We start from the raw sequence: 26,925 nt of genomic DNA, 5'->3' as shown, positions 1-26,925 counted from the left end.
TCACTTTGCTTCTATCAGGGCTTTTTCCAAAGAATTAAGCCCTAATTCAGGCATTTTATTCAAAACTGAATTGATCATGTGAAGAAAGAGTGGGGCTGCAGCAAAGAAGAATATAACTCTGTCCCTGATACTAGTGCTGAGTAGCCCTGCTCTCAGGCATCTCTGTCTACAGGATACACATCGGCTGGGTGGGAATCTTTACTCAAATATCTGAGTGCACAAAGCCTTCTATACTATATGGAACCCTGAATAGTTAGGGTTGCAGATGATGTGGAAGCCTCCTTGAGACATTTGCATTATACACATGGATAGCATATTTACAGTTTGGTGCTACAGATTACAAAGTTTCAATGGACAGCATTAATAGAAACACACACGCACGCGCGCGCACACACACAGTCTTTTTCTTTGCTGGTACAATAAATTACGGAATTTGGGTTCAGGCCAGTGTGCCATATAATTTTAAGCATATTTACTCAAAAGTAAAACCTACTGAATTAAATTGGACTGATTCCCGCAGTAAATGTGTAGAGGATTGTAAACTTAGGTGTACTGAAGGCAACCAGAGTAGATCCAGAAACCAAATATTTCATCCTAAATGGACAGTGGGTTCAGATCCCATTAAGTGAAGGCATCACTATAAATCCTGTCACTTTATATTGTTTTATATTGTAGAATTTGTTAACAATGGCAAATTTTTCCTGAAACACCAGTGTTCAATAATTTAAAAAAACATCGCTCTTAAATTAGGGATGAGAAACATTATACATGTAACTGCCATCAACCCTGTAGTCCAATAGCATCTAGAGTGCCACAGATTCCACATCCCTAACTTAAATACATTTCAGCATAAAAATGTTGAAATCATTGCCTTGGTTTTCTTTCTCTCCCCCACCCCTCTTCTTGCAGGTGCTACAGTGCCCGCTCACAGAGCAGTCCTCGTGGCTCGCTGTGAGGTAATGGCGGCTATGTTCAGCGGTAACTATGCAGAATCTAATAGTTTTCTGGTTCCAGTTTATGGGATTTCCAAAGACACTTTCTTGTCCTTTCTAGAGTATCTGTATACGGACTCCTGTTGTCCAGGTAAACAAATATTTAAGCTTTTTTTGTATATTCATATACTTCTGGTGAAGGAAGAGGGAACAGAAGTAGATACAATCATATCATTTTTCTTCTACGGCTGAGCAAGGCTGCAATCCTGTGCAGACTTCACTGGAAGTACCATATTTTTTCGTGTATACACTACCTGTGTATAAGACGAACCCCAATTTTAAACCTAATTTTTTGGTTAGAAGAACCTAGTCTTATACATGGAAAAATACAGTAAATTCCATTTAACACCATGGAACTTACTTCTGAGTATACTTGCATATACTCTGCACAGCTGTAGTCTTAAGTATAGTTATTAAGAACTAAGTGGACTTGCTGCTGAGTACATTTTGCATAGTGTTGTACCTTTTGAATTTTCTGGTTCTTAACCTTGGATTTTTTGATATTGGGTAAAAATATTTCTGGGCATTCCTGCATTACCTTTTAAAGGCTTACTTCAGGCCAGCTTCAATATGAGTAACTCCTAGTGCTACTCAGTTACTGCTCTTTTGTTGGAAGCTACAGGCAGAATTGTAATTGACTTTTCACACTCCCAGGAGTATGATGGTTTTTTCTATTATCCCTCCATGTTTTGTCCACAACAGTGTGGCATAGTTGTTGTGACAGTTGAACCTTAGCATACATTTACTTTGTGGTGGGCACCTTTTTGTGATCTTTCCTTTTTTTATCAGTATTTTAATTAGTGGTAAAGTGTTTTTCTAGCCCAAGAGAGAGAAGGGTTTAACATCATTATCACCAAAATATTATAACATTAATCTATTATGGTGCTGTAATACTATAATACAATAATGTTAATTTTTTTTAAGCTTTCTCCTTGTTTTATTGACATGGTTAATGGTGGTGTGACCAGAAAGGGGTAGGGATTGTTTAAATAATAAAAAACCACCATAGACTTATATTACCGTGCCTCCCTTTCATTTTAAAAATAGTCAGAAAAGTGTTCTAGTGATAATTAAGAGACTGATTTTTTAAAAAGAAATGGGCCGTAAAATGGCACTTACTGCAAATTTTATAATAAATGCCTGCTGAGCTGTGATAGGTCCTCTTTCTTAGTATGTCACTGTCCACATTAAAAAAAAACTTTAAAGAAGGAGGAATGGTAATGCAAAAGGCGTTTATTTTCACCTGGAGAGATTGTGCTGCTCTTCTGTTCCTCTGGAAAAAAAGACTTTCTGTGGTCTGAGAAAAGACAAAAGAACCACAAAGAAATATAAGATAGCAATAATTGAATGATGTCATCATGTTGGATGACTTGTAAAAAGTGAATGATTGTAAAATCTATACCCCCAAAACAAATAGACAACCAAGTACACCGTTCAGGATTTTTTTTGGCTCAGAGCTAATGAAAACAAGTAAGAATAAAAGGCTGAAAATAAAAAAAAACTACAACATAGAATATAGATAGCTACACTTCGAAATCTCCACATTTCTCAAACCACTAATATCCATGTGTCTCACTGTGAGAGGAATACCCAACCCGCAAATTTCTATCCAGCATTGTGCAAGTAGAAATTTGCGGGTTGATAATTTATATCCAATTGATATGTGACATGCCACCCACACCTTTATTTGTTACTCAGGGAATTTCCTCTACCCACACTGCCCCATTCCCAGCTGACTCATTCCTCGCTTCAGATCTCATTAAACAGTTGTTTACCAGACACACCCAGCTGTGTACTCGGTCTCCCTGACCCCATTGTAAAGAGGCAGCAGACTAACAAAAGATCTCCCTTTTTGTGTCAGAATCAACACTGAAATTGAGTTTGTACTAACTTCTATAAATTAACTTTTATTAATAATAATAATGGTTAACATACGTTCTCATAAAAAACCCCTCAAAAGAAATGTTTCAGGTTGGTTTCTTGTTAAATAGGGCATGTTAATGTGAATATTTTATCGTATGACCTTGAAAACTACTGGGTGTTGATTTGATAACTGTATTGTAGATCGCAGTGGCAATCCCTAAAATTATATATGACTTTCCCCAAAGGGAAAAGAAACAGCACTTTAAAAGAAAGAAATCACATCTCTCTCTTTTTATTCATTTCACCCTCTTTTCTTTAGTTTCTTTCTGCCATTTGAGGAAGCAGGCACTAAAATATTCTGAAACTACAGCTATGCTGCTGTCAGTATGTGTCATGGGGTTTCCCAGTTGGCAGCTACAGGAAAAGAAAGGACCTTGTGTACTCTTTGGGGTGGCCCTTTCTACAGCCAGCAACAGGAACTCCTTGATTATGCAGGTCATACCTTGCACTTAGTAAAATGTGTCTCCCAAGAGACATATTCACTACCCAGTTAAATACAAATAGTAGGATTTAAGTTTATTTAGTTCTATAGACAACAGTGAGATTAAATCATACTTCATCTAAAGTAGATTGTGGACAAATCTCCCTTAGAACCACCCTTTATCTCAAGAAGGATGCTTTGTGATTGGTAAATGGGACTCATTTGATAGCTCTTGGCATAGCCATTTTGGACTCATAGCTAGTAAACTAGTCGATTATGTGTAGAGGAAGAGTGGCTTAAAAATGACCACTGACCTATTTGAATTAGGGAGCATAGAAGAGCACCAGTAACAGACATGTAAGGGTTGCGTTGAATAGCCTGCTATCAAGTGGTCAGTAATCTAACTCAGGTTTCATATTCTTACCAGCCAGCATTCTGCAAGCTATGTCGCTCTTGATTTGTGCTGAGATGTACCAGGTGTCAAGGCTCCAGCACATCTGTGAGCTGTATATTATCACACAGCTCCAGAGTATGCCTAGTAGGGAATTGGCATCAACAAGCCTGAGTGTTGTCAGCTTGCTTCGGAAAGCAAAGGTAAGTGCTTGAGTAAGGAAAAGTTTTCTCTCTGGGATTTCCACCCCTCCCCCCAGCCAGCGAAAGCTGTGGTGTTCCAAAGTATCATTTTTTATTTCATGGTTGCCATCTGGCAGTAAACAACAATAACAGCAACAAATTGCCAGGGCCGCTCCTGTCCCTTTAGCAATGGCTTGAAGAAATTAGCAAATTAGTCTTTTTCCAGAATTGAGCTAAGCATAGCATTTGTTAAATGGTCAGCTGCAACAGTGAAGGAGGAATGCGGGTGGCGCTGTGGGTTAAACCACAGAGCCTAGGACTTGCCGATCAGAAGGTTGGCAGTTCGAATCCCCGCGACGGGGTGAGCTCCCGTTGCTCATTCCCTGCTCCTGCCAACCTAGGAGTTCGAAAGCACGTCAAAGTGCAAGTAGATAAATAGGGACTGCTCCGGCGGGAAGGTAAATGGTGTTTCCGTGTGCTGCTCTGGTTCGCCAGAAGCGGCTTAGTCATGCTGGCCACATGACCCGGAAGCTGTAAGCCGGCTCCCTCAGCCAAAAAAGCGAGATGAGCGCCCCAACCCCAGAGTTGGCCACGACTGGACCTAATGGTCAGGGGTCCCTTTACCTTTACCTTACAACAGTGAAAGAGCTATCAAAAAATGATACCCGCCTCAAATATTAAGACCATAAAGCGGGGGTAGCTAACTTGTGACCGCCTTCCAGCTGTTGCCGGACTGTCACTCCCGTTATGCTGGACCATTGGCCATGCTGACTGGGGCCAGTGGAAGTTAGAATGCACAACATCAGGAGCACCACAGGTCCACCACTCTTGTCATAAAGTGACCTATCGAAAGCCTCCACCCACTTCTAACCTGGCCTGTGATGTTCTCTTCACAAGTCTATGAGAATTGTTACCGTTTCTTCTACCTCAGAATTGTCGAATAACTTGGCTTATTCTAAATCCTCTTGGTTTATTTGTTTTTCTTCTTCTTGTTAGGATAGGTTGTAATTTCTGCAAAGTGCAGGAAGAATGTATATATAGGTTGTAGCCAGTGTTAGTTGTACTCATAGTAGACTCATTATTACAATTAGTAGAGACAACTAACTTGGGTCCATTAACAGCACAGGGTTTACTTTGAGTAGGACATAGTTGGATACAGCGCATTGCAACAGGCAAAATGAAGCATATGCATGTGTGCTTATAAAAGGCGGACACTGGACTAATAAGCAGTTTCTATTAGCGTCACATAGATGGGGTAACTGAGTGTTCTAGTCACAGCAGAGAGATGACATTTCTAGATAAATGTCTACCCATTTTAGTTAATGCTTTTGCCAAAATGTGCTTTTCTATAATATTCGAGTACCTCTGTATTTTATTTCCATTTCTTGCAGTTTCACAACTCTGATTGCCTTTCAAACTGGCTGCTTCATTTTATTGCTTCTAACTACTTAATCTTCAGTCAAAAACCTGAATTTGAAGACCTTTCGGGTAATTTACCAGTTTGCTTCCTAACCACAAAGAAGTTGATGTTTGGACTTAATGCTAGGGTGGATTGGAGCAACTCAGTCATGCTTAGAGTAGGCACATTGATTTCAGTAGGTGTACTCTAAGCATGATGAGGTCTGGATCCAGCTCACTATCAACATGAGTGCACACTGTTACTGATATTATTTTAGCAGTGATAGGATGATATCTTGCCCACCAACCTTTAAATCACCTAGAATCTGCCCTTCCAACTTTACTATGGAATTGATGGAGCTTTGTCAGACAAACAGGTAGTTTCATGAATACATCAGGGAGACAACATATCTGTAATTGTAGATATGCCACACTGGACATTCATGACATAAAATTATGAAGAGGAATTATGAAGACTTAATTCAAGAAATTTACAGGTGTAAAGAAAAATAGAGGTTGGTGCATAACTTGTTCATACAAACCTACCCCCCACTCAGTTGTCACATTATCAAGGTTAATACTGTAAACATTTGTGGTTCCAGCTTCATTTTACTCAAACAAGCATCCCCAGATGAGGGAAACGTAGCAAAGAATGCTGAGAGCAGCATTTGTGGGAGGAGAAAGCTGAGACTCATAAAAATTTCCCTTCCAGCAAGGATCCAGTGAGGGGGGGGGGGAAGGAATTTGTACAGGAGGGAAAGCCTAGAACGGTCTCCAAGAACTTTGGAGGAAAATCAATCTATGCACTTTATTATCAGGTGCCAGGTTTTGCATCCGGAGGAGAAGGAAGGAAGCCTAGGTCTAGATGGAAGATAGAAACCAAATTTGGAAGAGGCCTGTGTTGTCCACTATCTGCTTCCACACCCAAGCAAAGCAAATTACAATAGCTAGCTTTCTAAATGCTTTATAGCTCCTTATACCGCTTTATTTTTGATGAGAAACAAAATTATCTGGAACACCTCTTATGTGAAATCCAAAAGTTCTGTAAGTCAGTATCTCATACCAGGAATAACTGTATGTGTAAAGACTTCCACAGCATCTGGAACCCAGATTACACAGGGTTCCAGTTTGTGTGGAAGCCTTTGCGCTTATAGTAGTACCTGTGAAGACTGCATCCCTGCAGATGCTTTAGCATTGTATGTGCAGTCATCAATGGGCAGGATTAGTGCACATGATATTGAGAGCAGGGCTAGTTGGCGCGACCCCATTCATGTGCTTGGAGATCACATAAGTAAAACTTCTGAGTAGATATTCGGTGGTCCAGGCACTGTAAAATATGATCCTTTGGGTTCTAAAAGTTGTACAGAGTAGCACCTTTTGAATGTACATCCATTTTCTCTGCAGCCTTAAAAAGAGCCAGATTATATTGGTATGTCATAACTAGCATTGTATCTAGAGAAAGTAAGAAGGGCACTTTGAAGAATAACATGTAGTCATGGCTAAAACATTTTACCACTGGGTAAAAGAAAGCTTCCCTCCGTAAGAGAGCTTTGGAAGCAAAAGCTAGGACAGCTTTATGGATTCCCATGTCCTCTTTTTCTGCCGTGCCGTCAGAAGATCCTTGGCAGGATCTATCAACTCTTAGCAAGGATCTGTGACCCCACTGATTGGCAGTGCTTCCTTCCCCTCAAAATTTATCATTTCCCTGTATTTCAGTTTATCTTCTATAGCAATAAAATATATTGACAATTCATTTCTACCAAGTCCATTAAACATGGTGTTAGATGAAAGTATGTCACATATCGTTTTCAAATCCGTAGTATGTTAGAATCTTTTTACCCTGTCTGTTTCCAACCCAAGTTGAGTGCAGAATGTATGAAACTGCAATTCAGATCTGGTACAAGGTAGAACTTGACAGATTTCTAGCTTAGAGAGAAAAGGCTTATGAAGTTGTTTAGAAATACCAGGCTGGACAGAGCAATCTTTTAACCTGATAAATACATTTCCCTTTTTCTCATTTTAGTGGAAGAACGCAATTTTGTCGAGATGCATAGATGGCCTTCTAGTATGTACCTGAAACAGCTTGCAGAGTACAGGAACTACATTCATTCTCGAAAATGCCATTGCGTAGTAATGTAAACTGAAAGCTGATCCATCTTTAGTTATGAAGAGAAGAAAGTCAATTGCTTCAGGAATCGTACAACTTCACAAGATTGAAAGCAAATGCTGAGCTTACATGCTGTGAAACGATGATCTAATACTGCACTTGCTAATGAATAACTACTGTATTTTTTTAAAAGCATGTGAAACAAAATTTAGAAAAGCATAAGCATTTAACCAGGATGTTTCCCAATTCTGCTGCTGGGTCTAATTTCCTTGTATAGAGACATCGATTCATGTCATATTATTTCAGGTTTTTAGTGGAGTTTAGACTTATTTAGAGCCTGGAAATCTTGTCAGCCCATGATTGGGATTTTAAGAGTCTGAAGGAGATTCCAAATTCATTAAATGTTTGTAGGTTCTCTTTGTCTGGAAACTGTAGAACCTATTTTGTTTGCTAGTTACTCTGTTAAGGATTTCTGTAATTTATTTTTGGGCCTTTTAAGAATTTTGTAAAAACATAGAGTTTTATGTTTCTGCACTGGTAATTAGAAAAATGTACTTCCTGTTAGCATCATTAAATTCCTATGTTATGGTGTAAAATACATCACTATCTTTCTAGAAAATATTCATTTATGTTTTCCCCTCACTGAATGGTCTAATATATCTAAAATAGTGCCATTTATTTGCTGGTCATTATCCTGCAATTCAAAAGAAATGATCAAGTAATAAGCATTATTCCACACTGTTTCTGGTGTGTGGAGAAAAACCAAAACATTGTCACAACCATGTAACGCTACTGCGTTTTTGCCAGCTCTTCCTGAGTAGATGACAAATTAAGTCCACATGAATTTCTCCAGGAAAATTCTCCCTAAAGGGGGCATGTGACAAAAACACTTTTCAAAAGTACATTGCATTCGGAGCTTAGCCAAGGGCATGAAAATGCAAGGGTTGGAAATCTGCAAGGCAAAGCTTGTGGAGCAAGGTGACACTCAGCAGGCAGGTGTTAGTCTTTGAAAACCCTGACCAGGGCTTGTTGCTTATACTTTGATGTCTCAGAGGCTGCAAGGGAGAAGAAAAGAGCCAGCTGGACAGATCAGCTTTGGTCACTTTGGAGCTAGACATTGCAGATTCCAGGGGATCCAGGCATGCTATTGCACTCAGACTGCCACCCCAGTCTCCCAGTCACCAAAGTTTAACTCACAAGCCTTGGCTTTTCTTTTTTACACATCTCCAGACGTTTGATGTCCCAGCAAAATTCTCCTGTCCTTTGTCAGAGAGGCCCTGCATGTAGCCACCCTGCATCCAGTCTGCATGCCTGGACTGGCCAGGATCCAGAGGGCTGCATGCCCTACTGGAAAGCAGGAGCTGCCTCCCATTGGTTTTCAGTGGCATGTCCGTGCTGAGACTATTGTCTGCTTTTGTGTGCATATGAGGCTATATATATTTATATGTGCCTGTATTTCCTCACCTATCCTCAACACCTGTGTGCACATCCAGAGACTACCACATTGTACCTTCCACATGCGCAAACATGTTGTAGGTGTAGGATCCTGTTGATGTCACCAGAGATGAGATTTGCACCAAGTGTTCCTCCCTTACAGCCCACATGCATTTCAGTGGCCCTTGTAAATAGTGTTTTCTATTAGGTTTTTAACCTTTTTAAAAAAATTGAAGCATTTGTGGAGCTCTTACTAGAAACTAATATCCAGCAGTGTGGTTTTTATGGAGACCAATTAAAAAAAACACACACACTTGCTGCATTTTGCAATACATTTTCCACAGGTCAGCAGGGCAAGCATGACAGTTTCCCTTCTAAATGTCTAATGATTTGCTAAGTATGCAAGCACACAAAATAGGTTGTAATTCCTTACTTGCACTCTGTACTTGCATGTATTAGATACAACATTGCATACTACAAATAAGCACAGCAGCTCAAATGGATTTGATAATTTGTTGCGGTGATGTTGACAAGTAACCTTGGGAATAATGGGAGGAATTCATTGTTGTGCTAAGGCGATAGTTTTGTCATTTTGGCTTGTCAGACAGAATGGTACCCCCTTCCTTTCCCTATGTGCTGCTCCAGGGGTTCTCACAAGTAAATTTTGGGGGCATGGAGTGGGAGGGAGGAGAAGAGGGAAAGCCCCATTTTGCAAGGCTTTTGTGCAGGACTTCCGCTAATGTGACTCAGTCATTGAATTCCACCCAGGCTTGAACATGTTTAAAATTAAGATTTATTGTAAACAATTTCTTCACCTGAAAGAGGATCGCCACACACATAGGAGTTTGCTATAGATGTGCATATTGCAGTGAAAAAAAATTACACTCCATAGGCCCAATTCTGGCCTGCTATGGTGCAACGCTGTATACAGCAGTAACTGGATAGAACTGTGCGCGAGAGAAAAACAGAGCACTAGTATTACTGCAATATGGCAAGTATAGCAGTTTAAGAAGCTTTCTGGAACTGAGGGGAACTAGTTAGTTTTTTTGGGGGGGGGTAGGATTAGAAACCACATATAGGTCACCTGTTTGTGTTCCTCGATGCTCATGCAGATGGTGTACGGCCCTGTCTGGATTAGGAAAAATGCATAGTTGAATCAGTTTAGAATTAGTATGAACATGTATGAATTAGTTTAGCTTGAAAATTAGCAAGCCATGATTTGGTTTTAATATATAAATAAATTGAGAAACTCCTGGGTAGCTTGATCTGCTGAATGAACCACAAAAAGGCAGAAAAGCTTCCAGATTCCCTTACAGGCACACACATTGTACTATAATCCCTGCTCAGATAGTCAAATCCTGCCCTCCCATCTGCAAGCACATGATAGCAGCTTGTAACTTTCCTAAAGTTTCCTACAGTGGTTTCATGGGGCAATTGATGTAAGTCTATTTTAGAAGACAACTAGTAGATTTCACATTTCTAATTATACAATTATTAATTAATAAGCAGGTATTGTAAGTAGCATTCAAGAGAGTTCACACTGAAGGGATTACTTCGATGTCTATTTTTATTTAAATAATAATAATTTCTGATAACAGACTGTTATAATTTCTTAAAGTGAAATCATCAACATGGGCTAATGTCAAGCCAGCATGGAGATGTATAGAGAGCCAACCTTAAGATACAAAAATCTTTGTTGTAGTCTTGTCACATGGATGAGAGTGTTTGTAGCTCAAAGAAACACTTATTTTATTATGGCATGTGTTGGATATGTAATAATAATTTCACAGGTTAGCTGGTGCTTAAAATTTACAAGATTTTAAATTTAATATTTAACTCAATAAAATGTTTCTACTAAGTGTTCATCTCATGTGCTTATTTATCCATTAAATAGCTATAGTTCAAACTATACTCAGTGTGTATTTGATCATCTTTAGAAATGAAAAAAAATAAATCAGTTTCATGCTAGATGAAGTCTAACATATTCCACAGTAAATTTGTATCATATTGATACTTCATTGTACCGCATACTAGGAGTGAGCACTGGATTAAAACAAAACTTCCAAGACAATGCACTCACCTCAGAAGGATTAAGGTCTTAACCAAAGCAAAATGGATGGCCTCACCTGACCCAGATGTGTCATATAAATTACTTGCCAGCCGTACTTGCTTTGGTAACCTCCAGATTGGATTACTGCAATGTGCTTCTCATGGGGCTGCCCTTGAAGACAATTCAGAAACTTCCAGGGTCCAAAATGCAGCAGCCTGATGACTATCTGGGATTCCATTTAGCCCTTAGAATTCATATAGCCCTTAATTTAAAATGACCCCACTAGTCACCAGTTTGTTTCTGGGCCTAACTCAACACACTCACATTGGTGTTTAAAGTCATAAATGACCCAGATATCTGAAAGACCACCTCCATTCCTACAGATCCTCTTGGGTGTTAAGATGGGCAGTTTCACCAACCTCAGAAGTAGAGACAATGCCAGTGCAGGAGAGGGCCTTCTCAGTGGCAGCCCCTAAATTGCAGAACTTGCTCCCTGCAGAGGTGCATTGAACACCATAATTATTCAGTCTTCACTGTGCTAAAGACATACCTTTGACAGTTTAAAGTATTTTTGTGGGACCAATCATGTATACTTGCTGCATCAAGAATTGTTTTACTTCCCATTTTTTATAATTTATAAACTGTTTCATGGGTTTCAAATGTTGTAACCTGCCTTGGGACCTTATGGTTTGTAGGTAGGTTCTTTCTATGATTTTCATCACAAGAATGACTTGCAACATAACACAGCAATCGGCCTTCAAAGTCCTGTTTTAGTTCTCCCGATGGAAATGGCCCGAGATGAAACGAAACAGCCTTATTCATACTGTCAGGACTGCCGCTAGGTCCCAGCTCACAGAGGACCAACGCCCAGTGGATATTATATACAAAAGTCTTTATTGAAGTTAAGTTTCCATTTCCAAGCTCTGGGCGCGCAGACCCACGTCTTAACGCTAGACCGGCTAAGTCCCCTCTGACTCACTGCTCCACCCACACCAGTTTAAGATTCTAGCCCGGCTCCACCTCTTGCGCTGCTCTTTCCTGCGTTGGGTCCTTCTGCCCTCTGGGGTTCCCTCCTTCCTGGACTCCTCTGACGCGGAGCCTCCTGAGTCTTGCCCCTCCCTCCGGCGGGCTTTAGGACCTGGCTCCCTTCCCGGGCTCCCCGCTGTGCCGCGCTCCTGTACATTTGAACTTGGCGCGCGCGCCCAGCCGGTGACTTTCCTTCTGACCGTTTCCCCGCTTCCTGATGTGGGTGTTGCCAAACCTGACTCCTCTCCTCCCTCTGGTGGTGAGGACACTGGTCCCGACTCCTGGGACTCCCCCTCCCCACTGCGCTCTGGTGGAGACGCTGGTCCTGATCTCCAGCTGCTGCTCAGGGACTCCCCGCTGGCCCCTCCCTCTTGAGGTTTCTCCCTTGGAATCTCCCTTGCTCTGGCCACCGGCGCTCCCTTCTGTGAGTCCTCCGATTCGCTAGAGAGGCTTGTGGAATAACTCTGGCCACTGTCACTGCCTGCGCCCCCCTCGTACTCCTCCTCCTCACTCTCCATTTGCTCCCCCTCCTGTGTCTCTCCTTCTGAACCCCTGACACATACTAAAGGCTATTATACAACCATTATGTTATGTGCTAACATATAAGAGCTTCAATTATGTTAAAACACATATAATTGTACCTGAAGACAGCAACTTCAAAAAAAGATCTGCAATTGCACAACTTAGCAGCTTTCGCAGAATAATAGCCTCTCCCTTTGACAACAAAGCACAAACTTCAGTGGCATTCATGGGTGGAAAAATTAAGTCACCTTGCATTTTGTACGGCTGACAAGAAAATAGATTGCCACCAAGGTGTGTCACACTTTCATCAGAGGCACCTGATATTTGCTAGCGCTTTCCAATAACTTAACAATGCATGACTCAAAGGTATACATGTGTAAGAGACCAGTTCTTCTGTGAGGTCCCAGTGTAGGCTTATATTTGGGAAAGCATGTGTAGAGCATTCCAGAGCTAGACTTTGGTGGCAGTGTATGCTCCTCAGGATCCATACACATGCCCCAAGGGATGGATCCTGTGTCTTCCCACTCAGTTCATTGTCAGTTACAGCAATAGCATCAAAAGGCATCTCAGGTGAAGGGCTGTGGAATGTTCTAGGCTCAATCTGTGGCATCTCTGGGTAGGTTGATGAAGGGTTGGCTAAGACACAGTGACTGGCCCAAGCTCAGTCTGTGAGCTCAGTGGGGACTGGAATCCAAGTCTCCCCTGTACTGATTTGTACTCTTAAATTACTGTAGCAGAAGTAAAGGTAAGGTAGATGGCCCCTGGACGGTTAAGTCCAGTCAAAGGTGACTATGGGGTGTGGCATTCATCTCACTTCAGGCCGAGGGAACCGGCATTTGTCCACAGACAGCTTTTCGGGACATGTGGCCAGCATGACCAAACTGCTTCTGGTGGAATGGGACACTGTCAGAAACCAGAGCACACAGAAACACTGTTTACCTTCCCACCACAGCTGTACCTATTTATCTACTTGTGCTGGCTTGCTTTCAAACTGCTAGGCTGCAAGAAGCTGGGACAGAGCAGCAGGAACTCACCCCATCACGTGGATTTGAACCACCAACCTTCTGATTGGCAATCCTAAGAGGTTCAATGATTTAGACCACAGTGCTACCTGTTGTGTAGGAAAATTAGCTGTGTAGGGAATTAGTGGCATGTCAGTTTGAGGGTGCTGTTGTTGTTTCCAAATACAGGGAAATATTCTGACACTGAACTCATCACCTTGCTGGACAGTGCTACCCCTGTACAACGCACAGGAGGCAACAAGTTGACTGATCACAGCCCTTAAAAGCACAGGATTTAAGTTCCTTCTCTGCTGTTGCATTCCTGGGTGGCATGGAGTTAAGTGACTGCATCCTCTAAATTTTATCAGTGTATTGTAAACAGAGATGAAACTTTCCCCCCAGAAAGTAATTGTGAAGGTCAAGAGAACTAAGTGCTTTGCCATTAAGTGCTACTAAATCTAAACATTAACTTTTGTGGGCAGGCATTGTACAGATCCCCTGCCCAGAGGCCTAACAATCTAGGGCTCACTAGAAGGAAGAATGGAGAGTTGCAAAAAATGAAGTATGCTGACTGATGCCCCACAATGCCCAAATGCACAGGAGACAAGAGTCCCAAAAGGGTGCTTTAGGGTGCAGCTGTAGCAAATAATAATGGTCCTAATTTTGAGGCAGGATTGATGACCGAGAGAGAGATGCCCTGCCTTGCACCCTTTTATGATGGATGGCCCAATAATGTATGAGGATGGGCAGATACAAAGGGCTCTCTTATTCTCAGCCTGAAGAAGGACGAGCTAACTTTGAGAAGTGATTGAAGGAGGGCAGGATGCAGATAAATGGAACCAAATTTCTACAAGGTGGAAAAAGACAGGTGTCAGTGTATGGACTCACCCATGTTGGAAGGAAGTAAACAAAGCTAATGATATTGGTTGTATGAGAAGAAGTACGGCCTACAACAAAATGCCGCAGTATATTCTCAGAATATACTCAGAACCCCAGACATTGCATTCCCTCTCCTGCTGGTTTTTCATTCCTACTCTCCGCAAATTAACTTGAGTTCTGTGCCTCATGCAGCATGCTCAAACCTCCCTCGGATGTTTTCTGTGGCTCCCTTTAAGAGTCCCCCCCCCACCTGCAAACTTTGTTGTTCTCTCAAGACCACTGATGCCTCCCCTATGTGCATGGATAGTGCTGTCTGGGCTAGGCAAGGACCAGCTCTTGGAGAATGAAGATTGCTACCAGCGTATATATGCATATAAATTATATAATAAAACTCCTTCTTAGTACAAGAATTTTATTCCACTGCATCGGGTTCTGACCGTCCCCATGTAAACTAGCAGAGATGGTGCATACTAAAATGTGCCAGAAGTTACAGCCACGTGCTCAGCAAAACCAGACACTGACCAAAGCCTTCGGCCATCATTACTCTACATTGAAACGCACCATAAGCAACATAGTAGATGCAGGATAAAGCGAGAGGCAGGCAGCTGTGATTTCATTTCCAAAAGATAGTGCAGTAGCATGAGGTAGTGCTGTCCTCCTGTCCATTGCTGCTCTGAAAATTGAAAAAAGGGACACATTATGAACACTGGAAGGTTTCCATGAAAAATGAAATTTGGCAGCTATAAAGATCTTGAGCAGTACTTTGGGAGAAAGCTTGGTTTCAAAAAAGAAACCCATTGCCACTGAGACGATTATACTGGAAATGCAATACAGTGGTACCTCGGTTTTCAAACATCCCCGTTGATTAACATTTCATTTTTGAACGCTGTAAACCCAGAAGTAAATGCCTCAGTTTTTGAACACACCTCAGAAGTCAAACATGCCATGCAGCTTCCGCTGAGTGCAAGATCCTGGGGCCTAGCTGTTGGCTATTTAGTTTTTGGTTTTTGAATGTTTCAGAACTCAAACCGTCTTCTGGAACAGATTACGTTTGAAAACCAAGGTACCACTGTAGTTGAAAAAAGAATATTAAGTGACCAATAACTGCCCTGGACTGTGCAAACCTATCCAAACTCTGTTTTCTGCACTCTCTCTGTTGGTGCAAAAGTGTACCGAGATGGTTGCACACCATTGTAAGGCTCTCACTTCTTTGCACACTAGGAACAGATAGCAATTTTAGTAGTAGCACTTCCTATTGCCTCCTCCAGTGAGTGATTCCCCTCTGTTAAAAGCAGAGGCTTAAAGGTTACAACCACACCATGCACTTAAAGCACATTGCTTCCAGCAAAGTATTCTGGGAAATGTAGTTTGTTAACGGTACTGGGGAACTGTATCTCTGTGAAGGGTAAACTACAAGGCCCAGGAATCTTTGGGGAAAGCTGTTGCTTTCATTATATGGCATGGATGTAAGTGCAACTTGAACTGAGGCAATGACTACAGTTAGTAAGGACTGGCACTTATTCTGCAGCACAGGGTTAGCATAAGCCACCTGTAGCTGACTTGGAGGGTGAAGTCACTGCTCTGTGGGAATGAGAAAGGTTAACAGGGTCTGCAGAACATATTGAAAAGCTCCTTTGTCCAGCTGTTGCTTCCAGCATTCCAAGCCGGACTCCCAGGCAGAAGGACATAGAGAATGCTTCCAAGGGCAACTGACCTGCGAAGCAGCTGTTCATTTCCAGAGATCAGGCATTTGCAAACCCCTGCATGTTTCCAATACTATTATTTCAAGTGTCTAAGCCTTCAGAAGAGCTGTGTGCCTGGCCTAGAAAAAGTATCTCCCCCCCTCCTCGCCTCTGGTATGCCTCTTTTCAACTAATACAATTCAGGAAATCGACTGCCCTACAATATCTAGCTGCGAGCAAGATGCTGGCACGCCTCGCTTCTCTTCATCTGATGCAGCATGAGATGCCAACATACGTTCTTGCCATTTTAAAGTTGCCTCCTCATTCCTGCAGCAAGATTCCTCTGTGCATTTTGAAAATACTTTTGGAGCAAGCTTTTCTCAAAATAAACCTCTGTGCAGATCAGGAATCCTTTATGCTGCTTGTGGGAGCAGCCAGTCACATGTTTCTGCTTTGTGTGCAAGGAGTTGCACTTGCAGCTACTTGAGCTATGCTCGTCTTCCCCAACCTGGTGCCCACCTGATTTTTTTTGTTTATGGGTTTCTTTTTTTACTACAACTCCAGCCAGCACGGCCAACAACAACATTACTTTTACTGTAGCCAAACAACATGCTATGCAAAGCATGCAACTACAAATTTTTATTAATATGAAGCATGAGGGATTGTAATGGGTACCGCAATGCATGGGGAAACGAGGTTTAAACCTTCCTTCCACCACCAGGATCACGACCAGAGTCCCTTCCTGTCACAGCAGCTTGCTTTATTAAAAAGCACCCAGCTACAGCTAATGGTTATATGGGGGTGCAACTGCAGCAAGGGAGGGAAGGTTTAAACCTCCTCTCCCTATGTGCTCCCTGATACAATTCCACCCACCCCAGTGTTAGAAGCTAGGCACCAAATGGCTCCTTAAACCAGGGTTACCGTCACCAAAACAGAATGTCTAGTTGCCATTTGGGGGCCAGACGGCTCAGAAGTCTGTGTTTTTAAATAGAACAATTTGGTTCCTGAAATTCGCTCTGATGGTGCAGATAAAATAAAATACCATGGATAGAATTCTAATGGATATGTTGTTGTTAGTGTGTGAAAACAAACAAGATCCAAGGACCTCAAGGCAAGCTCCTCCAGATCTTGGAGATGTCAGCCATCATCCTGGTGTCTTCGTGTGGTCACAAGTGGCCAATAGCTGGTGAATTTTGAACACTGCCACAGACCACTTACTGTAGTATTAAGCAAAATGAAGCACTAGATGGACTGCTCTTACATATTGAATGTAACACATAGTTTGTCTCACAGGGTTGCATCTGCATTTCTTCCTCATTCTCAAGTTGGCTGGATAGCATATCCAAACACTTACCTTCACAAGGCTCCAATCTTCTGCAAAATGGATTTAAGTTCTCCACTCCTATATAGAGCGTCCAGGTCTGTAAAGCCACCTATACACTTTTCTCCAATAAAGACACGAGGGACCTAGAAGAAGTAGTTAAAGTTGTTAGGATTACTCGGTAAAGAAAAAAGGATTTTAGGAGCATAGTCTCCTAGGGAGGCAGGAGCTTAAAACAGAGCTAGAAGAATGACGGCAAAAGATAAACGGTGAGAGATATGAAAGCTTACTGTTAAGTTGGAGGGATAAGGATAGTGCAGGGCTGGAGAACTGGATCCAGCCAGCAGACCTGATCCTTATCTCCCCTACCTTTATGGGTGAAATTTGACAGTTGGGTGTGGCCAGACACCTGCCAATCACCCGATGTCACAATGACATTTGACGATGGGGTGCTTTGAAGTACCGACAATTGCTGGGACTTGATAGTGCCACACAGGGCTTACATAGAATCCTGTGTGGTGCTTTGAAGTGCCAGGTAGCTGATAGTCAGAATTCAAGGTGCAGAACAAAGCTCTTTGATAGCCCTGGCTGGCTACAGAGTTCCTCATGGAGCTCTGATCCCAGAGACCTTGAAGTGCCAGGTCTGAGAGGCTGACAGGCACTTACTTGAAGTTCTGCTTTTCTCCTGCGTTCCCTAGGGGGAACTCCGTAAGGCAGTCGTTGCCTGCTGGTTTGCTCTCACTCTCAGCCAGCTGGCTCACAGTGACAACATGCCTCCCTTGCCAATGCACAATCAGGAGGGCATTTTAAAGTTCCCAACTGGGCATTGGCAGCCACATCCCCACCTGCCCCTCACCTGACACTGTATGTGATGTCAGGTGCGTGCAGCCAGCGACGAAGCAACCTGATCCAGTACCCGGAGCGGCGCTTGTTCCAGGGAGCGTGGCACGTATCCTGGGGGTGCATTTTGTCACCCCTCCTTTGGAATGGTACCCGGTGCGGCCCCCCCCCGGAACGCCCCTGCGTGCAGCAAGTTGGCATGGAGAAGAGAAAATAAATACAGCCTCCCAGGGCAAATTGAGACCCATGCCAGGCCTAATTAAGCCTGTGGATCAGACCTTCCTCACGCCTGGGATGGACAGGATTTCCAGGTACAAATCTGAAGACTCTTTCCCCTCACTTAGGGTGTCGGAAGTTCCCAAGACGGTATACAGTGATGGCACCTCTTCCAATAATTTCTTCAATTTCTTCTCTTCCATGCTGTGAACCATAGGATAGAATGGCAAGCAAATGGAACAGAACAGCAGGACCAAAGTCCCGCAAGGTCACATCTGTATCTTGCAGGCCATGAAGACACGTTCTTGCTGTGTGTGATGCTGTAAATTTCAGGGCAAGCAATACTAGAGGCAGCTCATCTCTTGAGGATGCAGAAAAGACTGTTGTAACAAGAACTATTGCAGCTGGATCTCAGGTAACAGGAAATTTGCACATGACAAATTTCCATCAGGAGCAGGTGTGATTTACCCTCCCATGCACTATGGCAAAGGTCACTGTGCCATAGGCCTTGGACTTCATCGCCTAGATTTGCATAACTTGCTTTTGCCAAGGAGGAAGTGCCTTCTTAACACTAAGGATTCTCGTTGCAGCTTGCAGTAAGTCTCAGAAGGCCCCTATCCAGAACATTTGAAGACCAGTGACACGTGCCTGCCGTCATTCTTGGCCTGAAGCTAATGTATCAGGAGGTTTTACTCAACATCTGTTCTCTGTTGCTAACCAGAACAGTACGAAGCTCCTAACATGAAGCCCCGTTTTGCAGCGTTAAGCTGTGGACTTTAATTGGAGGTGCTGCTCTCAGTGCAATAATGTTAAGTTTAACTAGATATAGGTCCCCACAATACAACAGGCACAGTCCCTCCTTCCTTCTGAAGTTCTGTGGTGCAAATCCCATTGAGGTGAATGGGATGGGCAACCACCCAACCATACTTCTATACAGGTTCTGTTCATTACAGTGGGACTTGAAAACAGGGAATTCCCTGGGGATTTGGCTTCTACTGGCTCTCCAAGAATAAACCTCTGAAATCAGAACAAAGGCCCTACAGGATTCTGCTGCCATAGTGGCCCACCTATGGGAAGTCCCATAGAGGTAATATATACCCCATGCTGAGTGATAGCCACCAAAAGCTCTATCTATAAATTTATCTAATCCCCTTTTAAAGCCATTCAAGTTGGTAGCCAATTCCAGTTATGACTATGTGAAGTAGTGCACCCATTTTTCTGTCCTGAATCTTCCAACATTCATCTCCACTGGATGACTCCAGAGAGAGGGAGATAAACTTTTTTTCTAAGCTAAAAGCCCCCCAAAGCTTGTAACCTTTCCTCGTGGTGATGTTGCTCTACATTTGGGTTCCTCTTTCTTTGAACCTTTCTCCATTTCTACAACATCCCCCCTTTTTTTTAGATGAGGCAACCAAGACTGTATACAGTATACCCTGTTGCCCCACAGATTTGTATAGAGTTATTATGACATGCAGTTAAGTGCAGCTGTTCCTTTGTTTTACATTCAGCTCGGAAAGCGGAAACAGAAGTACTGCCCATTAACTTTATGCATTATAGGCAGCCATTCAAGAGACAAGGGCAGGGCCAGCAGAAATGTTGGCAACCCACCAATGGACTGTGCCAATTATCATCATGACTGACACACCATGCGCCTCATTTACAACTGGGGTGGCTCCAAGAAGCTGTTGGGACTCTAAATTCCCATCAGGTCTAGCCAGCCTAGCTGATGGTCAGGGATGATGGGAGATGGACTCCAGTAACAAAAGGAGAGCCGCTGAGGTAGAAATTCTGAAAACCCGTGGTCAGAGAAGTCAGCTTCATATACGCAAGGGTATGGCCTGTGCACAAAACTCACAGACTCTTCACCCTGCAGTGCATAACTAAATGGAAATCTGACTAACTGAGAATTCCAAAAGGGATTTACCTCCCTTGCCAAACACCCTGCCCTGTTAAGAAATCTGAATTCCCTAAAGCGTCCCTGCTCCAGGCATGTTGCTCATCTTGAAAAGTTTGAAGGAAGCCGCTGCGTTAAGTTTCACAAAGGGAAGAAGTGGCACAGGAATGCAGACCTAATGGCTTCTCTATTACAACATGAGAATGAGCTTGTTACGTCTTAACTTACATTATAGTTGCCGCATGTTCTTTTGGAAATAGTACAGGTTTTACAGGAGTGATCTATCATGCTGCTAGTCCGGTCCACCCCTGGAGGGATTGGTTTTAAGTACAGTACTTAAAATACTGAAATATTTCAATTTCTGTGTACACTAGTTACAATATATTTCAAAAGAGTCACACCTTACTAGCTATGTTTCAAAAGACTCGCATCTTTCTAGGTACAACGTTTCAAAAGACCCGCTTCTTAGTAGTTATGTTTCAAAAGACTTACATTGTGTCTTACAAAAATCTTTCTCACCTATAGAAGAATTCTGGAAACTGTTCCAGAAGATGTGCATTGGTGCTATGAGTGTCAAGAATGATTTATGTTACCCATCACATCTCATGTGACACTTGCTCTCATCACCACCGCCATCATTTATATATACTGCTTGATTGTAAGAAAACAAAGCAGTTTACATGTGCCTACATGTCTTCTTCTTTTTTTTTAAAGGGCTGCTTGGACTCTGTTAAATCCCACAATGGAAAAAAGTAGAGCAGGATGGTGTGTTAGCTTGCTAACCCCACCATAGCCTAAATGAGCATGACTTTGAACCCTTCTGCACTACACATTTAAAGTGGTTTGAAACCTCTATTGAGCAGCGATGGCTTCTCCCCAAGAATCCTGGAAACCATAGTTTTTTAAGGCTGTTGATAATTTTTGGGAGATACCTGTTCTCATAGAGTTAACAGTTTCTAGAGTACCCGGGGAAGAGGGATTGGTTGTTAAATTACAGAGTTGCAGCTCTGTGAGGGGAACAGGGGTTTCCTAACAACTCTCAGCACCTCCCTCTGTAGCTCACCCCCTAACTTCAGGTGAGCTACAAGCAAAAAAATACCTCACAAGGACATATGAAGGGCAACGTGGTCCTGAGCTGCCCTGGAAGAACGGAGATCTTTGGAAAGCTGGGTAGCAGAAGTGGCCCTTAAGTTATCAGGGCCACCTCAGCTACACACAGCTTTGTTTCTATCCTATCCTCACCCCCAGGTGGAACTTAAGGCAGAGCACACAATTCCCCCCCCACCCCACTGTATTCACACAACAACCCTGTGAGGTAGGTAGCAAACACAAAACGCCCTATGGACCAGACCAAAAGTCTCTACAGTCCAGTATCCTGCTTCTCACAGAAAGTGACTCAGGTGGGGACGGATGGGCGTTAACGCAAGATTCCAGCAATCCTCTCGTCATTACATCGCAGCAGCACTGAGCGCAACGGTATCCAAAGACAGACGCTCGTTTCCGCACAAAGTAGCCCCAGAGATCCATTGAGAGCTCAGAACCTTTGCTCAGAACTTTGCTGTAGGCGCTCAAGGCGGGGTCATTTCCTGAGCCATGCGTAAAAAGACTTCCAGTGCTGTCCACATGTTGGAGAGCTTTTTCCAGTTGATGTCATGGGGGCGGGGGGAGAGAGAGCCACTTCCTACGGTAGGGTGGAGGAATCTAAAGAGAAATGCACGGCTAGAAAGCAGGGGAAAAAACCATTGCTTTCCTTCTCCCTCGCGCGCAAGAATTAGGATCATTGAAAGGAAACTCACTGTTCTGGCCCCCGTTATCTCCAAAAGATAGTCCTGGATAGCAGACATGTCGCTTCGGGTGGTGAGATCCACATACTCGAAGTGCCCAGGCTTGAGATGAAGTCCTTCCAGGAGCTTGACAGCGTCGTGGCAGTAAGGACAGCTCGACTTGCCGAACACAACCACCTTATCAGCTTTCAGCTTGCTGTTGACGAATTGCTGAGCCATTCTGGGACCTTCGCCGCCTCTCCACAAGCAGCCTCGCGCAACTGGAAGATTGCAGCAGCTCCCGCCGCGCTGTGCGCTCTTTTATGAGTTGCAGCCGTCGCTCCTCCTTTAAGGGACAACACCCTGTAGGAGGAGCCCTCGCCCTCTCTTATCTGCGGCTTTCTTCTTTGTTTTTTTTTTTTTTTTTAATATCAGAAAGGACTATGAACAGTTGCCCAGTGGAAGCGTTATGGTCTGTATTCCCTACACAAGCCGCGTGGTAAATAATTTGCTGGCGCGCCCTTAGTCCATTTTGGACGGAAGTTGCTTGCTTCATAGCATTTGCATGGCCTTTATTTGTTTTGGATAGAAGAGTCTTCCTTGCAGCAGTCAAACTTGCTTCCTGAGGTGCAACTCCTACAGAACGGCGCGAGACCAACTTCCAAGTAAATATGCACAGTTTTCTGTGGGATTGAAAGGCAGGCTAGAAATCCCTCTAATGGACTCGGAAGGGACCCTGAGGATCATCTAGTACAACCCCCTGCAATGCAGGGGGAATCGAACCTGCAACCTTGGCATTATCAGTACTGTGGTCTAACCAACCAAATGAAAAGCTTGGTCTGCAACAGAAAGTCATGCCTCTTTTCTCTGGTGACATTGTATTGACTGGCTCTCCTGGGCTTGTTCATGTGACAAAATAGCCACAGAGCTAGAAGCAACAGGTGCCTTGATGCAATGCACTTTCCAAGACTGAAATCCGAAATTAGAGTGGCCAGATGCAAAAGAAGACAGGGCTCCTGTGTAGAAAATAAGAAGAAGAATAATTCATCATACAGTGTGTTTATATACAAAGGTTCCCATAGTGAACACGTTATTACAACAAAATATACAGTAAAGTAAATGCCATAAGCCAAGCTAAGCAGGAAGCCTCATTGAACACAGTGGAATTTTCTTTGGAGTAAACATATATGGGACTGCACTCCTCAGATCCTGGAAATGGGAGGGGAGGCACCCACCTTGGCCGCCAGATTTATGTATTTATCACATTTTCATGTGTGTGTTTTTCTCATCAGGTATAACTAGATGCACACAACCTCTTATGCTATGCATGGAGGAACAAAAGAATAGATCAAAAGTCTCACTGAGAGCTAGCAGCTTCAGATTTTCACCTGCCTAGGAATTCTCTCATCTGATTGAGCTGGGTATACACAACTGGTTTTACCCAGATTGCAAGGGCTTCTCCCGTTATATCCTCCCACAATCATATGAAGTAGGTTATTCTGAGAATACTTACAGATCAAAAAGGGTGTAACTTCTAACTCAGAGACTGGATTTTCTCTCTCTAAAAACATGGATGGAAGGAAGGAATGAAGGAGTCTGAAGAAACAGAGGAAATAACTTCTCTTAATATTATAATAAAAATACATTAACAAATGAGTTAACCTGCAACAGATTTTAAATGAAAAGGAATGCATCCATTGTTAGTTTTCCTCAGAGCAGACCCACTGAAATTAAAAGATCTAAGTTGATCATCTTCATTAATTTCAGTGAGTTTACTCTGAGTAAACACAACATTGGAGACAACCCAAAGACAATGACATTTTCAGGTGACCTGAGGAACTCCTTGCCTCCAGAAGGAGTAGCATGCTTGAGCTGAAAACTATTATATAAATCTATCAACATGATTATAAGATTATCAGTTAGGTAAGCTGCCCATTACGTTAACGTACCAAACTGGATAGCAGGAAAAGGACTGTCCCATTTAGGACACAACCTGTGATCTGTGTATTGCAGTACAGGATATTGGGATGAATGAATGATGCATTGTTCTGACTCCCTGATTGACTAAGACTCCTCGCATGCGACAACTGCAGCTCTTGTGAGACTATTGTGAAACCCTTTTTGAAATGCAGTGTTATGAAACTTGGCATATTGCCAATATATAGCAACAGTGTTATCTCCACAGCCATGCTAGGAAAGCCGTGGTGCATCTGGATGTTGCTGCTAAACAAGCCACAAAGTCAGCGAATAACTCTGGACCGTCCTTGCCTGTCACACTTGCAGTCCTGTGTTTGTCATGTACTTATTCTTTCTTCTTTGGTGATCACTCGTAGCCGAGTAAGATTGACTTCCATAAACACGGTTTTAACAATGAGTCTGTAAGTGACTTTGGAGGCCAATTCTGGATCCGCACGTCCTTCCACAGTGGGGACATAGGTTTTCCCGGCTGTGGAGATGGCACATCGCTATCAGCTGGGGCCACGTAGCTTCCCTGAGCCAGTCAATGCTCTCAGTTTAACCTAACTCACTTGTCGTGAGGATAATAATAATAATAATTTATTATTTATACCTCGCCCATCTGGTTGGGCCTCCCCAGCCACTCTGGGCGGCTTCCAACAGAACACTAAAATACAATAACCTATTAAACATTAAAAGCTTCCCTAAACAGGGCTGCCTTCAGATGTCTAATAAAAGTTTGGTAGTTATTTTTCTCTTTGACATCTGGTGGGAGGGCGTTCCACAGGGCGGGTGGCACTACCAAGAAGGCCCTCTGCCTGGTTCCCTGTAACTTGGCTTCTCACAGCGAGGGAACCGCCAGAAGGCCCTCGGCACTGGACCTCAGTGTCCGGGCAGAACGATGGAGGTGGAGACGCTCCTTCAGGTATACTGGACCAAAGCCGTTTAGGGCTTCAAAGGTCAGCACCAACACTTTGAATTGTGCTCAGAAACGTACTGGGAGTCAGTGTAGGATAAATTAGGGATCACAGAAGCCTAGAACTGTGGAGTTGGAAGGGACCACGAGGGTCATCTAGTCCAACCCCCTGCGATTCAGGAATTCTTTGCCCAATGTGGGGCTCAAACCCACAACCCTGAGATTAGGAATCTCATGCCCTACCAACTGAGCTACCTTCCTCCCCACAATCAGCTTGATCAAAATGGGATACAAGCATGTGTACTGACAAAGTGATATCAGGGTGCATACTTTAACCCAAATTTATAAGCTTTGGCCACCATCTGAAGGCCACTCTGAATCTCTCCACATGTTGCAGGCATTATGTTTGAAGCTGTTCCACGTGTGGATTAGGGACTTCTCATCAGCAGAAATCTTTTAAGAAGAGGACACTGGAACGCCTCTCATATCTACGTGCAAAATCTAGAGGATGAGTGGCGAAGCTTCTTGGGTCAGTGAGGGAGCACACGGGGAATTCTGAGGAATTGTAGATTGTGCCAGTCAGAAAATGCTGCCTTGAGGGCCTGTAGGAGACGACAAGCCCGGGCAAACAGGAACTGAGCAGGAAAAGCAAATAATCTCTCACCCATTGTGGATTTTTGAGCTGATATTGACTTGGACCTTTCACAGGAGCTACTAGCAAGCACACTTGCACATTGGCAACCCATTATCTAGAGTCTTTTGGGAGCACTGCAGTGCTGAGTTTTCTTACTGCCCTGAAACTAAATGCCAAGAATATTCATCTATGAAGTTTTCAGTTCTTCCAAAGCAAAGTGCCTTACAGTGGTACCTCGGGTTTACATATGCTTCAGGTTACATATGCTTCAGGTTACATATGCTTCAGGTTACAGGCTCTGCTAACCCAAAAATAGTACCTCGGGTTAAGAACTTTGCTTCAGGATGAGAACAGAAATCGTGCTCTGGCGTCATGGCAGCAGGAGGCCCCATTAGCTAAAGTGGTGCTTCAGGTTAAGAACAGTTTCAGGTTAAGAACGGACCTCTGGAACGAATTAGGTGCTTAACCCGAGGTACCACTGTACTCTGAATCAAGAAAAAGACTTACTTTCTTACTGATATTGATTTACCCTGTGACTTTAAATTGATGCGTAGTTTGACCAGCCTATTTGGGAACCCTGAAATTTCTTACCATATGGAGATTGTTTTTGTTTTGTTTTTGTTATTGAATTTTTAAAAATATCATTGCCTGGAGTGAGTTTTTATTAAAGCACTCAGGAATCCTGAGCTATCATTTTGGATTGACTTGTCTAACTTTGCATTAATTAAAAAAAATGTTATTAAGAAGGATAACAAATAAAATAATATGGTCTGGCATAGAAATCACAAGGATTACATTGGCTGTGTTATTGCCTATTCAGCCTTTCAAGCCTGCAGACTCAACCCTCAGGAGGGATTAAGCTGATTGCAACCAATTTTTTAAATTGTGTCATGGCATAAACCTACTGATGCCAAGTTGCATTTTGACTGTGATTTATTCATCATCTGCAATATTTAGCACTCATGTGCCTTATACAGAAAACACATCTTGGAGACTAGAGATGTGCTCTTGATTTAGGTCCTCTTAAACCTTACGGGTCTCCTTGAATAGGTACTGTTCCTGCTCCTGAAATAATCAGAGAAGCCTACAAAAAGCACAAACAAACAAACAAACAAACAAACAAACAAACAAACAGAAAACAGATTCCAGGGTGCTGTGCAGTGTCCCGGAATCACACAAGGGTTTGTTTATTTTAATCAATTACAATTTTATGCCGCCCTTCTTCCAAGGAGCTCAGGGTGGCATTAATTGTTCTCCTCCTTCCTCATCACACCTCTGTTATATGCTGAATGGAGAGATTGTTACTAGCCAAACATCATCTGGTCAGATTCAGAGCTCAGCAGGTATTCAAACCACCTCAATCCTACTCTGACCCTC

General features: G+C 42.9%; 2 protein-coding genes across 7 annotated transcripts in view; one reads left to right on the top strand and one right to left on the bottom strand.

Annotated features, from left to right (window-relative positions):
* The window catches only part of RHOBTB3 (Rho related BTB domain containing 3), a 34,960-nt gene extending 24,254 nt beyond the window's left edge, over positions 1–10,706 (top strand). For 5 of the 6 annotated variants that reach the window (XM_083702356.1, XM_083702355.1, XM_083702354.1 and 2 more), the window contains 4 exons: positions 910–1,083; positions 3,764–3,930; positions 5,301–5,397; positions 7,331–10,706. In XM_083702356.1, coding sequence (XP_083558482.1) covers positions 910–1,083; positions 3,764–3,930; positions 5,301–5,397; positions 7,331–7,446 — 554 coding nt within the window. In that variant the 3' untranslated portion in view covers positions 7,447–10,706. Of the gene's footprint in view, positions 1–909; positions 1,084–3,763; positions 3,931–5,300; positions 5,398–7,330 lie in introns of those variants that run through there. The other variant, XR_014556082.1, reaches the window with a different exon arrangement.
* Positions 10,707–14,721: 4,015 nt separating this feature from the next.
* On the bottom strand, positions 14,722–22,350 carry GLRX (glutaredoxin). Its single transcript, XM_083702501.1, has 3 exons — positions 22,076–22,350; positions 17,363–17,475; positions 14,722–14,999 (listed from the first exon to the last, which is right to left on the bottom strand). The coding sequence occupies exons 1-2, from the start codon at positions 22,280–22,282 to the stop codon at positions 17,365–17,367; spliced, it is 318 nt and encodes a 105-aa protein (XP_083558627.1). The 5' UTR covers positions 22,283–22,350; the 3' UTR covers positions 14,722–14,999; positions 17,363–17,364.
* Positions 22,351–26,925: the final 4,575 nt, after the last annotated feature.

This window comes from Podarcis gaigeae (assembly GCF_964106915.1).
Source record: "Podarcis gaigeae genome assembly, chromosome: 11".
Taxonomy (NCBI): domain Eukaryota; kingdom Metazoa; phylum Chordata; class Lepidosauria; order Squamata; family Lacertidae; genus Podarcis; species Podarcis gaigeae.
Note: the sequence above shows the minus strand (reverse complement) of the source record. Positions and strands in the feature narration are given on the sequence as shown.